The 16,307-nt window shown below is 37.8% G+C and overlaps 1 protein-coding gene across 1 annotated transcript; it reads right to left on the bottom strand.

Moving 5' to 3' along the window:
* Positions 1 to 3,706: 3,706 nt before the first annotated feature.
* hibadhb (3-hydroxyisobutyrate dehydrogenase b) lies at positions 3,707 to 16,184 on the bottom strand. The gene is made up of 8 exons (XM_079895045.1): positions 16,081 to 16,184; positions 15,352 to 15,512; positions 15,102 to 15,211; positions 13,240 to 13,361; positions 6,435 to 6,568; positions 6,262 to 6,338; positions 5,953 to 6,109; positions 3,707 to 4,422 (listed from the first exon to the last, which is right to left on the bottom strand). Exons 1-8 carry the CDS (start codon positions 16,148 to 16,150, stop codon positions 4,264 to 4,266), a joined length of 990 nt encoding a protein of 329 aa, XP_079751171.1. The 5' UTR covers positions 16,151 to 16,184; the 3' UTR covers positions 3,707 to 4,263.
* Between the last annotated feature and the right edge of the window lie 123 nt (positions 16,185 to 16,307).

The following is a 16,307-nucleotide window of genomic DNA, read 5'->3' as shown; positions in this document are numbered from 1 at the left end:
TAGGCTACACAATCACAGAGCATATTAAGGATTTAAGATGATGTTTATTAAAAATAGATGCTCTACTGGTATTTGTGAGATGCGGAAGAAGATAATTGGGATCATTTAAATTCTTGCATGCTATACATAGCCTAATCACAGAGCATATTAAGGTCTTAAGACGATGTTTATTAAAAATAGATGCACTGGTATTTGTGAGATGCTGAAGACAATTGTATAAGGTTTGGGATCATTTAAATCACTATGTGGATCGCAGAACTTTCTAACTATGTGTCTGTGTAATTGGAATAGACTGAAATAAGTCTTTAAACAATTTCAACCAAAGAAATAACGAGGCTTGGATCTAATTTCCTCTCAAAAACACGAGCAAAGAACTGGAACTGAGTGAACTATTGCCTAAGACAAATTTACAAAATGTTTATTTCAGGTTCTAAACGAGCTATACTTTTATTCATCTTCTGCAAACATTCATGAAAAGCAATATAGGCTGAGTCGGGGCTGCTGTATATTAAAAGTAAATATTTGAAAGCCACGAAACCTTCTGTCCTTATTTTGTACACTAGAACCGTGGCTTAAAATCTCATCTGTAGCCTACATATTTCAGACACACACTGATATTCCGAACAGGTAGCTTATTTAATTAATAGGATATTTACAAAAAAAAAAAATCACTTTCCAATCAAATTTTCGTTCAACGCAGTTTGACAGTTCGCGTAATCTTTTAAAATTTGAGGTAGCTACTGGAAATGTTCAAAAATGTCTTTTATAAATTGAAATAACGGCACTGGTTTTGTTGAATAGCTACTTATAGCCAGATACATCTAAAACACATGCAGAGCACGCCTATTAATTATCTTAATTATTAATTTACTTTAACGGATTTAATATTAGGAACATCTTTTGCTGACGTTATTGTTGCATTGGAATTAAATTATATTTACATAAATGTAAAATTTTCATAAACGTCACAACTTCGATGCAAACATAAACCGGATGTCCAGTTTATCTTGAGTAATGTGGAATTATTGCTCCCTGTCAGTTCTGATAAAATATCACTAACCACCTTTATTACGCAATAATGAAACGTTACCTCAACGAGTAAAAAAAAGAAAATGTAGCCTATATTTTAATAATCTATTTTGTGTGTTGTCCCTAAGCAAAGATCACATAACATTAGTTAATGTTTTAATGAAATAGACTCGAAGAAATTGTTTTATTGGCACATCATGATTCAAAGTCCAAACATCCGTCACATGCATAATTCTCTTTCTCTGAAACCAAACAGTTTGACTTACAAGTTTTATTTGTGTGTGTGTGTGTTACACGTGTGTTATAGCACGACATATAGGCTAGCTGCGAAAACAGCTGACTAAATATTTTCATTTTTACTCTTTTAAGTTCCAGACTATACAATAAAATGATATGAGGTGCAGGCGTAAATAGCCTATAATTAATTATCCTAAATAAAACGTTTTTAATAAATCGGTCAATGGAAACTGTATGTTTTTGTTTAGTCCCAAGGTAATATTAAATTTACATGCAAAATGATTTTTGATGGAACAACACAGCCATATGTGAAAATAAATAATAAAATAAGCTTGCTTTGAACCAATATAAAGGCAGCTATAAATAAGGCAACGAGCCATCTTGTAAACACACAGGTCTTCTCAGCTAAATGTCTAGCTATAGCCTATATTGTGTTTCTGTTTTCCGAATTATGAAGCCTGTCTGTTCTGGAAATAAAGATAGTGAGGCATTTCTTCAAGTAGTTAAACCTAACAACTTCACATTACACCTAGGCCTAGCCTAGTATAGCTAGGCTACATATATCCTATTTCGACCACACCTGGAGATCGTGTCAAGGTCCACACAATTAGCCTAAATAAAAGACATTAAACTGTAGCCTACTTATTTCTGCCACATGAAAAAGAAAATTAAATTAGATAATTTGTTAAGGGTTTGAGAGTTTTTGAGAACTCGTAGGTCATTCAACACGGAGCGTGACAGCTTTTGAAGGATGTCTAATATGTATTATTGCAATTGGTCATTTCAAAAAGCATATTTTAAAGTATTACCTAAGTGAACCTACCTCCTGAAAACAAATGCTTTCTTGTAAAGGTACAATTACAATTCAGACTACAGAATGTACACACTTAACGAAAAAAAAAAAAAAGCATCGTTAGGAGCCATTGCATCTCCTATAAGAGTTTACACCTGTTGGATATTTTTAGAAACATGTTTAATGCACTCAATACACAATTAAAGGATATAGGCTACCAATAAATATAAAATGCAAAAATAACGAAACAGAAATTGAGATGTAACAATCGACGCAGAATTTGTCGCCTGAATGCGTGTTATTCACCACGTGGCCTTAAGCAGTTTGGATGATTGTTCACAATTACATTTGCCAAAGATAATAGAAATCTGAAGTGGCTGCTGCCGCCCGGGGACAGAAGAGACAACTAGACGAATACTTATTCGAATAAAAAGAGCACAATGAACAACAGTTAGAAGATAAATATTTCATTTTAGAAAATATTTACCTCTAAGAAAAGCCTGAGATTTTTTTTTTCTTCAGGTGTTTCAATGACCAGAGAATGTCATGCGTTAAATGGTTCAAACCGGAATGGGATACCGGGTTTTGGGCTGTCTGAAGTCTAACTACCCCTTGGTCCTCTGTTTGTAAGGCCTGCCAACTAGATAACAACACAGCACTTAGGCCTCCATGCTTAATGGACTTTTTATGGGGTTGTCCTGTGATCATGTGACCTCTAGCATTATGTCCTCTCTGTGGCTCTTAGATCAGAAACATACCGCTGACTGCATTTTGGAAACTGGGAGAGCAAAAGTGAGTGTGAAAAGAAGCAAAATAAAATGAGAGATATGAGGCGGCAAAGAAAAGTTCTGAGGGTGAAGGGAGAAATAGGAGCAAAGAAAAACAAAGTGAGCAAGGGTACTGAGAGAATGAAAGGTCATGTCTTGACTGTGTCATTAGCTTCATGGAACTGTGACCAAAGCCATCCGGGACACAGAAACAGACATTACACATTTATTTACAATTGTTCTAATATTTTGACTGGGTTCCAAACCTTGAAATTCACAAACCGTAACCCATTTTGTCTTTGAAACACAAAAGATGTTTTTTTTTTTGTCCACTCAATTAAAGTCTGTGGGGTCTAATGTTGTTTTAGACCCTATCAACTTTCATTGTACAGACCAAAACAGCTTCAAAACTTTCTTCAAAATATCTTTTGTGTTCCACAAGAAAAAAAACAACGCAGGTTTGGAACAACATGAGAGTGAGATAATAATAGAACTTTTATTTTTGAATGAACTTTCCCCTCAAGTCCAACAAAAATATTACAATTTCCTTGATGTGCAAAAGATCCCTAGTATTGATGACTCATATTTATTGTGCAATGTGCGTGTTACGTGCCACAGAATTCAAGGTGAGGCTTCATAAAGCATCAAAAGACATTCCACTGCAAGTGACCTTGAGGAGAGGAGGAGACCAGATAAAATGTGTGCTGTGTTGCATCACTTTCAACTGGTTAGCTACGTTCGTTAACTGTAAATCTGGCTTAGTTCCCTGGCAATACCACTTCAGATTCCAGGTTTTTAAAACCCTTAGAGTTTATGTACAAATGAAACATTGGTGTTATATGAATGTGTATTCATGTATCAACACGCCACAGTCTTCACGTCAAATCAACATATCTCCTGCTTTAATTTCCAGGGGTTTTAAATTTACATGAATATGATGTAGATCCAACACTACAAACAATTACCAACAGTAGCCAACCCAATATGACTCAAAAGACATATTAAGAACAGAACTAAAATTGTACATATGCAAACCTGTTTGCTATCAGAAAGCTTTAAAGGAGTGTAATGGCTGATCTGAGTTTGAGAATGAAATGATACATTTTTAATCTTTTGTTAACATACATAACAGCCGCACAGGCAAGAAAAAAAGTCATAAAACTTCAATTCACAGCATCTCATCAATTGATTGGTGGATTACTAATTGTGCATAATGGGCCAACGTGAGTAACATAATTCCATCAGGAACTTACAGCCTCAAACAAGTACAAACACACAGTCTTTTCAATCTACACATGTACTCATTCATTAATTCATTCGCTCAATCATTCATGGCTCCCAGCACATGCATGCCAATGAAATCACATAGTTGGGTCAAAGTTTTGCAAGGCAGGTAGTGCTGGGTAAGGCTGTGGAAGGGGCATAGAGTGTTGCCATCTACTGGCCCTCCTCTTCTCGAAGGAACTGGAAGACAGATGAGAAGTCTTTGCTGGCGTAGCCGCGTGCGCACATCATACGGTAAATCTGATGGGCCAGAGAGCCCAACGGCACTGGGGTCTTTGTGTTGGTTGCTGTATTCTGAGCAAGTCCCAGATCCTGAGGATAAATGTCAGTAAAAGTCAATTAAGGATGTGCGTAACTACACATTTTAAAAATTAACTAGCAAGTAGGTGGCCTCAATTGGATTCCCCATAAGACACATTCTTGCATTTAAAAAAAAAAAAATCCTGTTTGAGCAGAATACGGGATTGACAATTTTAAAAAGTAGACCAAGTTTAACATGGCATGTTAAAAAACAGTGCTTAAGGCCCCAATTTACTCACGGCAAAGTTCTTTTTTGTTCTTTGTTTAGGGGTGAAACGAAGTTCGAAATACGTGACCAACGATATACTGCTATCGAACATCTGATGCCACCCAGCAGCGACGTTTAGATGGATATGTAAATATGTGCTGTGCGCTTTCCTCTCAATAACAAACACAACAAAATTAAGACAGCAAGCATTTTAATAAAGCATCTGATCATAGCATCGTGTACATGTTTGCACGAACTCTACAGCACTCCACTAAAGTCACGTCACGTTTATTTATATATCACTTTATTCAATAGATGTAGCCCAGGGATGGGCAACTTCGGTCCTGGAGGGCCAATGTACAGAGTTTAGCTCCAACCCTAATCAAACACACCTGGACAAGCTAATCAAGGTCCTCAGGATTACTAGAAAGTTACAGGCAGGTGATTTTTTCAGGGTTGGAGCTAAACTCTGTAGGACAGTGGCCCTCCAGGACCGAAGTTGCCCATCCCTGATGTAGCCTAAAATCAAGCAGCTTTACCATATTACACATTGAAAACAGCCCGTGTCTCGTTTCATCAGAAGTACAACTTCATTTTGTACTGTAAAGCAGCTCTGCAGTGCGTTCATGTTTTCACTCAGGGACGTCTGATCTTGACCGACTGAACAGGCCAAATGAACCAGAAAAGATTTCCACGTGAAAGCTGGCCCGCGCACACCAACCTATTACGTAATCGCCAGAGACCAATGGTAGAACAAAGGTGTTTCGCACTCCCAAAATGAACTTTAAACAACGAACTGATGTGACGTCATTTTGAACAAAATCAGGCCGAAACGATTTCGCTTGAAGTATATTGGGGCCTTTAATCTTAGCCTCAGACAACCGTGACAATGAGCACTTATCAGGATCAACTAAATGCTGGATTTTCAAAAGTATGTGAATTTTACGGCATAGACTCTTTAAAATACGTCCAAGAGTTTGACATGCTGGTTTGTTGCTGTACGGACATCGATGTTACATTTTCTTGCCCCTAAACATGGCGCTGAACAAAACGAACTGTGATTGGTTACATCTGGGCGGTGCTTGGCCAATAAAAGCCGCGATGGAGTCCAGAGCTTCTGCCATCAGTCTGAAGGTCTGGCTAAGCGAGACTACACAATGCTAACAACATTGGGAAACATGATACACTAGCATGAATGTGTATGAATATAGCAGTGATACTGTAAACCAGATGAATTTAAAAGTTTTGACTGTGAAAACAATATACAAACAGCACCACCTCTAAAATGATCACAAAAAGTTAATAAATAAATATATTTTTATATGAAAGCAAACCTTAGCCATTAGTGTAGTTCCAAAGCCACCCTGGTAGTTGTTTGCTGAGGGCACTCCCTCCATCACTCCCGGGACAGGGTTGTATGTGTCACTTGACCAGCAGCGGCCAGAGCTCATATTCAAGATCTTTGCAAGAAGCTTTGGATCAAGCCCTAATCTGTGATCGCACAAGTAATCTCCAATAAATAATAATAAAAAAAGAGGCTAAAAAGTAGAAAATAATTCAATCTGTAGCAAGAGTAACAGCATCAAGATAGCTGTATTATTGAAGTAATTTACTGAATCAAGTAATTCAACTGTAAACTGCACCTGATTCCCAAGTTCATGGTCTCTGCTGTTCCAATCATCCCAATGGCCAGCAGCATATTGTTGCAGATTTTAGCTGCCTACAAACAAGGAAGAAAGATTATGAAACCCTGCTCAGCATAAATCAGCACCTTTCCAAGAATGCCACTATATTCTTAATCACATCCTGTTTGTACCTGTCCAGTGCCAACTTGGCCGCAGTACACCACATTAGCGCCCATGCAGGTCAGAAGCTCCTTGGCTGCATTGAACTCCTCCTCTGGCCCACCCACCATAAAGGTGAGCTTACCTGAATTGGCAGCACCAACACCTGAGAAAAATAAAGAACACAGAACACTTAATTCAATTAGGGTATTTAAGTAGATTTTATAAATGTGCCTTGGAAAAAAAACATTACTGGTGTGTATCTTCAGACAAAACAATGGCACTGATATTTTAGGGGATCTATTATGACCCTTTTTACAAGATGTGAATAAGTCTCAGGTGTCCCATTTTTGAGTGGAAGGAAAAACATGCTGTTTTCGTGCATGTATCTTTAAATGCAAATGAGCTGCTGCTTTCTAGAAGAGGGCGGAGCCTTTACAACTGCCTCTGATACTCTGCCAGAAACCAACAAAACACGCTCACGTGGCATTGCAGTTCTTCAGCATCATGAAAGTTTATTATCTGCATGCGTTTTAAAATCATATCAGTCTAAACTTCTGATATATGGTTTTCTGAGCGCACACATCTGAAGCACGCGCACAGAGAGCTGGCTGTCAGACGGTGCGTCCCATGAGTATTAAACCAAGTTCTATTTCACAACTTATTGTGCTAAAACTGTCAAACACACAATGTTATGTCAAAACACAAAGTTCACAAACACAGTCAGTCATTTCTGTGAACGTAAACAGCTAGTAAAGAAATTGCATGTGTATATTAGATCTGTATTAAAATGAAAGCAGCGTAATATACAGTACTACTGCTATATAAGCTGTTAACATGACTCAAACAACAAAAGAAAACAATCACTCACTGCTCTTGTTGAATAACTTTAGTAGCTTTAATAAGAATACATTTCTTACTTGAATGCTGCTGTTAAATGCTCTGGCGAAGAGATAAACACGGCGGACTGTGTACAGCTCATTCAGGGCGGGGTTTATGCTAATAGGGCGGAGTCCATCAGCAGACATGGGCGGGGCATAAGCATTTGTGACGTCACATTTCAAACGGCTTGTTCTGAGACAATGCTTATGATTTATGGGGATTAAAAAAAGAGGAGCAGGTGGATTATCATCACTATAGGGTGGTTGTGTACACACACTGCCGACAGACATTTATGTTGAAACACCATGTAAAAGTGAATTTTGCATAAATAGGTCCTCTTTAAGATGTGTCAGTGCAAGTTGCTTTCAGTTAAAACAGTTCAAACAGGAATTTTAGTCTGGTACTAGGCTTAAGCCTTGTCTGTGAAACCGGGAGCTAAATTATTAGTTCACACAAATGAAAATTGTCATTTACTCACCCTCATATAGTTCCAAACCAGTATGACTTTCTTTTGCAGAATACAAAATAAAGTATTTTGAAGAAAGTTGGAGCTGTTTTTGTCCTAGATGTACAGATTTGTATGACCAGAATTAAGCCTTTATTCACACTGAATTAACACAGGCTACATAAAATATGGTAACACAAACTTAATGTCATGCTTGGTCATGTGACATCCAAGAACCAATGAGGTTTGATGTTAGCTGATATTTGAGATTTGTGTCCGTTTTGATGTGATTGTCTTCGTTGCTTAGATTTTAACTATTAAATTTGGATTTGTTCATCAGACAAAGTAATTCTTAGTCACTCCAGAAGACGTGGTATATGGATTAATGTTCTTTTTGGAACTTGAAAATACTAGACGATAGACGCCAGTGACTTTCATTGTCAGTCTGTACAAGTTTGGAGCATGAGGGCGAGTAAATGATGCCAGAATGTAAATTTTTGGGTGAACAAACCTTTTAAACTGACATACAAGTTCCACAGAGCATTGTAACAAATACAATGGATGTGGAGATTCGCGTAAAAGTGTCAGTGAAATGACCAATCAGAGAAGAGCAAATCACCTTCATGAACAAGTCACTAATTTAGTTGGTGACTATAGTCCTAATGTGATTGTTTCCACATCCCGCTAGTAACCCGTTTTAAGCCTAAAAGTTTGAGAGGATGGGTCTTTAAAAATGTAACACCATCTAAGTGCCATAATTACTCTTAGAGAGGAAAGTTCTATAAATACACAAGCACTTCGCCATCTGCGGTGAACACAGAAACGCATGACGTCAAGGACAGTTTGTTGTGGCTCACGTTTCATTAAACCTTCTTCACAGGCGCTAACACGGAGCTGAGAATAATGTCTGGAGGGTCTAAGTAAAGAGAATGAGCAGGTCTGTGGATTTCTTATGACCGTTTCACAAACCAAGAGCGGGTCCAACGGTATGTTAGCCAAACCCCACTGACGCATATGAATTGGGAGAGGCAACAATTTAAGGAAAGCAAACTAGAAGCACATTGTTTTTATGTGCCCAAAGACCAGAGGGAACAACTTCCTGATTAAAAAGGAGGATCGTCATAAAGCACAAACTAGCTGTTGACTGAGTTAAACATTTCTTGTAACGCGACAACACATGCAGTTTTCACACCTCAGTCAAGTTTATGAGAGGCACACAGAATTGAACAGAGAAAAGTATGTGTACAGTACATCACACTATACAGCCAATTCTGATTGCTAGTTTAAGTGCCTTGAGTCAAAAAGGTTGCAAAGCACGGCATCAAATTTATGGAAGTCCCTCTGATTGTTTTCTTTATTTTACAAAAGCACAATGTTTTGTTTTTATTGTGAGTGTACTGTACACAAATAAAAACAGACCCTTTACTTTAATTTCAAAAAAGGTCTTCAGCTGTTTTCACACCTATAGACTGTTTTTGTCCCAAAACAGGGACTTAATTTGTTACTATGTTGCAATTTCTTCTTGGTTCGGTTCACTTTTACAAGGCAACCTTTCAAAGTGTACCAAAATGTGTTAAAACGAGTACTGTCCTCTTATTGGTCAGCGTTTCCTCTGTCATCCATCAAGATGATTGACAAGTTCGCTCCATGAGCTTATTGTGGCTTTGTTTGTAACTTTCGAGACACGTAAACACTATACGAATGTAGTCATCATTCCCGCTGTTAAATTATATATTACATTCGCATCATGGAATCAAAATCATGGAATTGTGCCGATTTGCGTCGTGGAAGTCTCTCAGCTACAGTCCAGTGATGAAATGCGCGTGTCCAGAAAATGGGAAGCCTCAGGTACCACTTCATTCACCGTCTCCGCATGGAAAGGTAAAGACACATTCTCACTCATCTTTCCAGTAATTTCTTGAAAAAGCATAACATTGAACTTTGTGCATCTGCCATTGTCACCACATGTAAATGAACTTTGCACAGGTTTTATTTTTCATTATTCTACTTATTTTGTACTTTATTAACACAAGATATGCTTTTCAGTTTTGTAGCTGATTAGGTCCAAATACCTTTTTTCTTTTATCAGCCCTACAAAAAATTAAAACCTATGCAAGAATGTATTCTGTTTATGCTTAATACTCTAAAGGAGACTGAACTGTACCAACTACCAACTGGCTAAATGCTGCTAGGTGGCACAAAGTGTAATTTGCACTACTGTCTGTTCAAAATAAAAAAAAAACCTAGTTTTGGGGATTTCTTTTTTTCCCTGTTGTACCGAACCATGACCCCAAAACCGAGGTACGAACCGAACCGAACAGTGACTGTGTACCGCTAAACCCCTAATAGGCACATATTAACGATAAAAAACTAAACAAAAGTTTTTTTATAACAACCTATTCACTGTAATATGTGACCAAAGCTCATCCCAGGAAGACACCCCCTCCTCTCTAACACTTTACTCTGCTAAGCATAGATTCATACCATGCAATTTCCCCATTGCACTGAATCAGTCATTTAATTCTGAGGCTCTCACTGTCTTACAACGTCTTAGAACAATCCTGCTGGCCACAGCGATGCATACCATAATAACAGAAAATACACCTTTTGAAACATTTGGTATTTGGGACTTGTCACCTAATAAGCATAATTTAGGGGCAAAATATATTTTGGAGCCATACCAGCAATTTATAACATCCATAACTTGTATCCAAAAAGGTTTGACCAGACTACATTCCCAAATACAGGGTAGAAAGGTACCCATCTCAAGCTGGCATTTCCAACATAAATTATCATTATTATACAACGCATAATGTTTCTGTGACTGTTCAAAGCATGTGAATATGAGGTATGCGATTGACTGTCGGTTGCTAAGCATCTATTCATAACATTCTAACACCACTTCATTTCACACTGTACAAGTTTGGCAACGCAATGCGGGGTTAACACAGCAAAAGCACTGCTAATCCTGCTCCTGAGGTAAAACGCGGTGTTAAACCCGTTTCTGAATTAAAAGTGGGAAACAATCCCTTACCTGGTGTAAAAGGGATAATTCACCCAAAAATAAATTGTCATTAATTACTCACCCTCATGTCTTTCCAAACCCGCAAGACTTTTGTTCATCTTCGGAACTCAAATGAAGATCTTTTTGATGAAATCTGAGAGCTTTCTGTCCCTCCATTGACAGCTACGCAACTACCACTTCGACTCTTCAAAAAGTTCATAGAGATCGTACAAACTATCCCATATGAATTGAGCGATTTAGTCCGAATTTTCTAAAGAAACATGATCGCTTTATATGATGAACAGATTTAATTTAGGCTTTTATTGACATATAAACTTAACACACATTAGTTGTGGTAAATGGAAACTCAAGCATGTTCGCTTGATGTGGGAGAACCAGTGAGGTTTGTTCTCGTGTTGCGCAGCACGTTTGAGCTTCTGCAACAGGTCTGTTCTCACACGTCAAGCAGGTTCGGTTAAGCTTCTGTTTATGTCCGCTGATAAATGTTTATATGTGAATAAAAGGCTCAATTTAATCTGTTCATCATATAATGGTTTGGAATGACATGAGGGCGAGTAATTATTGATAATTTTAAAAGCAGAGGTTAAAACAATGATCCGTGGTTAAGCGGAGTGTGAATAGTCCTACTGATGTCTAAGCATTCAGTTCATATAAATCTGTCTAAAGTCTAAAAATGTACGGAAATAGAGGACGTTCAAGCTTTGCCCTGTTAAAAGTCAACAGTTGTGATATCAATCACTGCTAGTGCCAATGAACGCCTCAATCTCACACCAACAATACAAAGTCAGCAACAGAATAACTTCACAACAGTTAAAGATTGTGAAAAGATAAAGGACAACTACTTTTGCATGATAAATCAAATCAACAAATATGATAACCGAACTGTAAAAGCAACACTAGTTCAGGAATGACTGGAGGAACAGTTCTCTCCAAATACCGTTTAGCTTAAAACTGCCCCAACCAGGTTGAGTGTAAAAGTGGATATCTTCAATTCAGTGCAGTAGGAAAGAAAGCAAAGGCATATGTCTCAGTTAAGCAACTAGACGGCTACAAAGTGGACAGAAATAAAACTAAGGCTTGAATCATTCTCTGTCCAGTTAATTTCACTTTCCTCAGTTCGCAAACCTCACTGCTGCCCTTTTTAGTCAAGACCCATCTTTATGAAACTCAGTCTACCAGTCTTGGTAACGACATAGGACAAAACCTTTGTTTGGCAAATTGGCACCTTAAATTATTTAGGTCAAAATGATCTTATATTGAATATTGAAGAATGTAGATCTGCACAGATTCAGACAGTGTGTCCAAATTTGCAAACTAAGTGCTATTATTCACTATCTTATACTGTAAACAGAGAAGGGTGTTCACATTGAAAATGAAGAAAAATTAAAATAAATCAATAAATAAAATAATAATTCGAATACCCAGATGATTTGAGCACAAAACGAAGTGTGGAACGTTGAACTCTGTCATAGATTTCCTTGTGTAGCAAAAGGGGAGGGGCTACCAGACACCAATGCTTGAGGACAAACTAACCTCATAAAAATTCATACACTAGACAATAGAGTATACAGTGAGTGCAGAGTGTATAATGTGTCATTTGGGACACAACTAGAGTCTATTCTCCCCATGCCAGGTTAGAAATACAAGCTGGACAAATCCAAACAAATCAGAAAAGTTTCCTATATTCCCTATAATTTTATCCTATTTTTGATATATATATATAAGGGTTACATGAGAGATAACCACATTAGTCACTGATTTTCAGCACTTGTCTCCATCTCCACCATAAGCTGAGGTCATAAGATCAATTCCCAGATGCTGACTTTTGAATTAGTCTATAACTCAAGGAGTCCACACCAATGACTGGATTAAGAAAATGGGCAAGATGAGGCAGGTGATAAAACTCTTTCCTATCAACAAACCTGCAAATCACCCACCACACACTGAAACAGAGGACAGAAAGAATCAAACATGCGTGTCCTGAAATTTGACTTTGCAAACCTAGATTTGTTTTTTGGCATGAGTTTTCACATTCAATGTCCCTCTTAGCAAAAATTCTAATAAATATATTTAAATATAAATGTATCTTTGGCAATTACATTTAAATATTACATTTATCTTTAGCAAACTACACTGTTGTAGGTTTCAATAGAGCAAGGACAAATAAAAGTCAGAGGATGGTTATGATTGGAATTGGAACTGGAATTCCACTATTAAACACAAACCTGTGATTTGCGAAAACCACAATGTTTGAACTAGAGCCAAAGATTTGTACTTGTACCTCTTCCCAGACAGTGACTAGTTTTCTAACTGTGACTATGGGTGTGTGATTTATGAAACCTTAACAACATTGTCTACACTTACATAAGTGGTTTGTGTGAAGTCAGAGTTCAGATCAAGGTTACCGCATACAACACGAGTTACTGCATCTACGGCTGCTCTTCGTAAGATGATGGAAAGGAAGTGAGAGTTTTTGTCATCTCACCTCCAGACACTGGGGCATCCATAAAAACGGCTCCCACTTTCTCTGCAGCAACTGCCATCTCCTTGGAGACAGCTGGATCAATAGTGCTGGAATCAATGAGTAGGGATCCCTTCTTCACTTTCCTGTTGAATAAAGATTTTAGAATGCAAGACCTGTCCGGTACAGAGTACATGTGTCAAGTTTCTCACCACAATCAATTCAGCTAAAATTCCATTTAATCTGGATATTAAAGGAGAACTCCGGTCAATTTTAACATTGAGCTCATTTTTGTGTACATTTGGAGTGCTGTCAATACAGAGAACAACGACAAAAATCGGTGTTGCCTACACCGAGTTATTCTATTTTTAAAATTTGCACCCTGTTGACTTCAATAGGGCAAGTAGTAAGCCTGCTTTTTAGCCTCTTAACATCCTTTAAGTGTCATTACAAGTGCACAGAAAATGTGAGTGATTCCTTCCGAGTGAACACGGGTGGATCTGACTGCAGTAGATGTTAGAGATATTAATAAAAACGAAGTTAATTCAGCCAGCGCTCATACCTTTGTTTACATTCTGTTTTCGGTGGAAGGCCATAGTAATCGATTGTCGAGTTCACGCGCATAGGTTTAGTTACCAATGATCACGCGCGTGAACTCGACAATCGATTACTATGGCCTTCCACCGAAAATAGGATGTAAACAAAGGTTGAGCGCTGGCTGAATTAACTTCGTTTTTATTAATATCTCTAACATCTACTGCAGTCAGACTCACTCGTGTTCACTCGGAAGGAATCACTCACATTTTCTGTGCACTTGTAATGACACTTAAAGGATGTTAAGAGGCTAAAAAGCAGGCTTACTACTTGCCCTATTGAAGTCAACAGGGTGCAAATTTTAAAAATAGAATAACTCGGTGTAGGCAACACCGATTTTTGTCGTTGTTCTCTGTATTGACAGCACTCCAAATGTACAAAAAAATGAGCTCAATGTTAAAATTGACCGGAGTTCTCCTTTAAAGAGCCCTATGAAATCAGTATAAAACTTGTAAACTAATATTCACTGGCTTCCGGCAACGGCTGATGTAGGACGTATGATGTAGCCGTAGTAGTTAGAAAACAAAACGCCAGTCACAAATTTGAAGTCTAAAATGTTCTAAAGAAAAATTTCGGAGGATTTCGATAAAAGAGAAGAGGAGCCATGTCATACATCAGGTCAGAAGTCACCCTTCCACCGGTACTCGACTCGGTACTCAACACGTGTACGGCCGTTGCCAGAAGCCAGTGATTATAGTTTATGCATAGTATATGGTTTTAAATATGAATATTTTTCTTTAAAAAAATAAATAAAACGTTGATTTCAATGCCATTACAAAGCTGGGAAAAACCAGGATATTATTTAATATAACTCTGATTGTGTTCGGCTGTCAAAGAAGTCATATACACATAGGATGGCTTGAGGGCGAGTAAATTATGTGATTTTGGCTGGATCAGAAAGATATATTAATAGATCATCAGCATATAGACTAACCAAAGCTTCATCCTTTTCCATCTTTATTCCATGTATATGTGGGTGACTTCTAATCCCTACTGCTAGTGGTTCCAACGCAATATCAAAAAGAAGAGGGGAAAGAGGATCTCCTTGCCTAACTCCTCGATGCAACTCAAAAGGGTTAGAGTTTGTAAGAATGGATGAACGAGGACATAAATATATAATTTTTACCCACTTGATAAAAATTATGGGATTTTAATTTTTGGGTGAACTGTTTCTTTAAGTTTGGCTAAATATATGTTGGATTTGACTTTTTTTTAACTCAGGAATTAAGTTTCCTAATTAAACTGATGTTCAAATGTTGATTATTTAGCCTGTACAGAAAGGATGTACTTACTTCAGAATACCATTTGCGCCTGTATACACATCTACAACATTGGGGCTGGAGGGAAGCATTGTGATGATACGATCTGCATTGTCCGCCACATCCGCAGGGTTATCCAGGATCTGAGAACGGAGCATGAACAGTCAGAGAGGCTCATTCAAAGGAACAACTAAGATATAATCAATCATACAAAGCTTGTACATCATGGCGTTTAACGCAAGTCAGATGTGAACAAGTTACGTTTTATGTCCGTTATCCTGACCTGAGCTCCAAGCTCCTGTAACTCTTTGCAGGACTCTGGAAATACATCTGAAGCTATCACTGGATATCCATGTTTTATGAGGTTCTTTGCCATTGGGTTTCCCATGTTCCCCAGGCCAATGAAGCCCACCTGGGTTTTAGAGGCCATGGACCTGATGGAGACTAAGAAGAGACATGAATGATCTATTTAGTGTCAAATTTAGAATATCACATGGGATATTTTAGCATTTAACATTTGACTGTAGCAAGATGTGCAAAGTCTGTGCATGTTGATCTGACATGTCAACAATTTTACCATTTAATGTTTAATATATAAAACAGAAATACAAATATTAATCAATTAATTAACACAGATCCCAAAAGCTCAATTAAAAAAACTCAATCAAATGCGTTCATATTACTTGAATCTCAAGTATGCTTTGTTTATTATTATTAATGACATATTACACCTCACTCCCACATTTATCGGAAAAGACTTGTTAGCAAATGCGACAATTTAACAACTGTCCATAATTTAGTTCAATGGCGGCAGATTCTGGTAACATTTAGTAAAATTGTCTACTTGTGTTTCAGTGACATACACACGCCTGTGACTTTAGCCTAACAGCTATCGAGAGCTCCCAGTACATTGCATTATATCTGATGTTGCTGCACGGAAAATATGCATGGAAATCCACAGTAGCAGAAAAAAAACCCATACAATTTTAGGATAACATTGCAAACACATTACCATGCACGGCGCTGACATGGTTAAGACACTTTCCTACTAGACACCTCGAACCCCTTAACAGAGCGGCCATGCTGCTTCGCTCTTGACCTTCGACTTAGAGTGACGCGATTGGATAATCGATGATTGACACATGTGCCTCCATACGTTTTATTCAGCTCGGATCTCTTCATCCAATGGCATTCAAGGGAAGGCGGGACATCCTCAAAATATCATAATAGATTTATTTA

Source organism: Squalius cephalus, assembly GCF_949319135.1.
Source record: "Squalius cephalus genome assembly, chromosome: 15".
In the NCBI taxonomy this organism is placed as follows: domain Eukaryota; kingdom Metazoa; phylum Chordata; class Actinopteri; order Cypriniformes; family Leuciscidae; genus Squalius; species Squalius cephalus.
The sequence above is the reverse complement of the archived record's forward strand: the minus strand, read 5'-3'. Positions and strand labels throughout refer to the sequence as shown.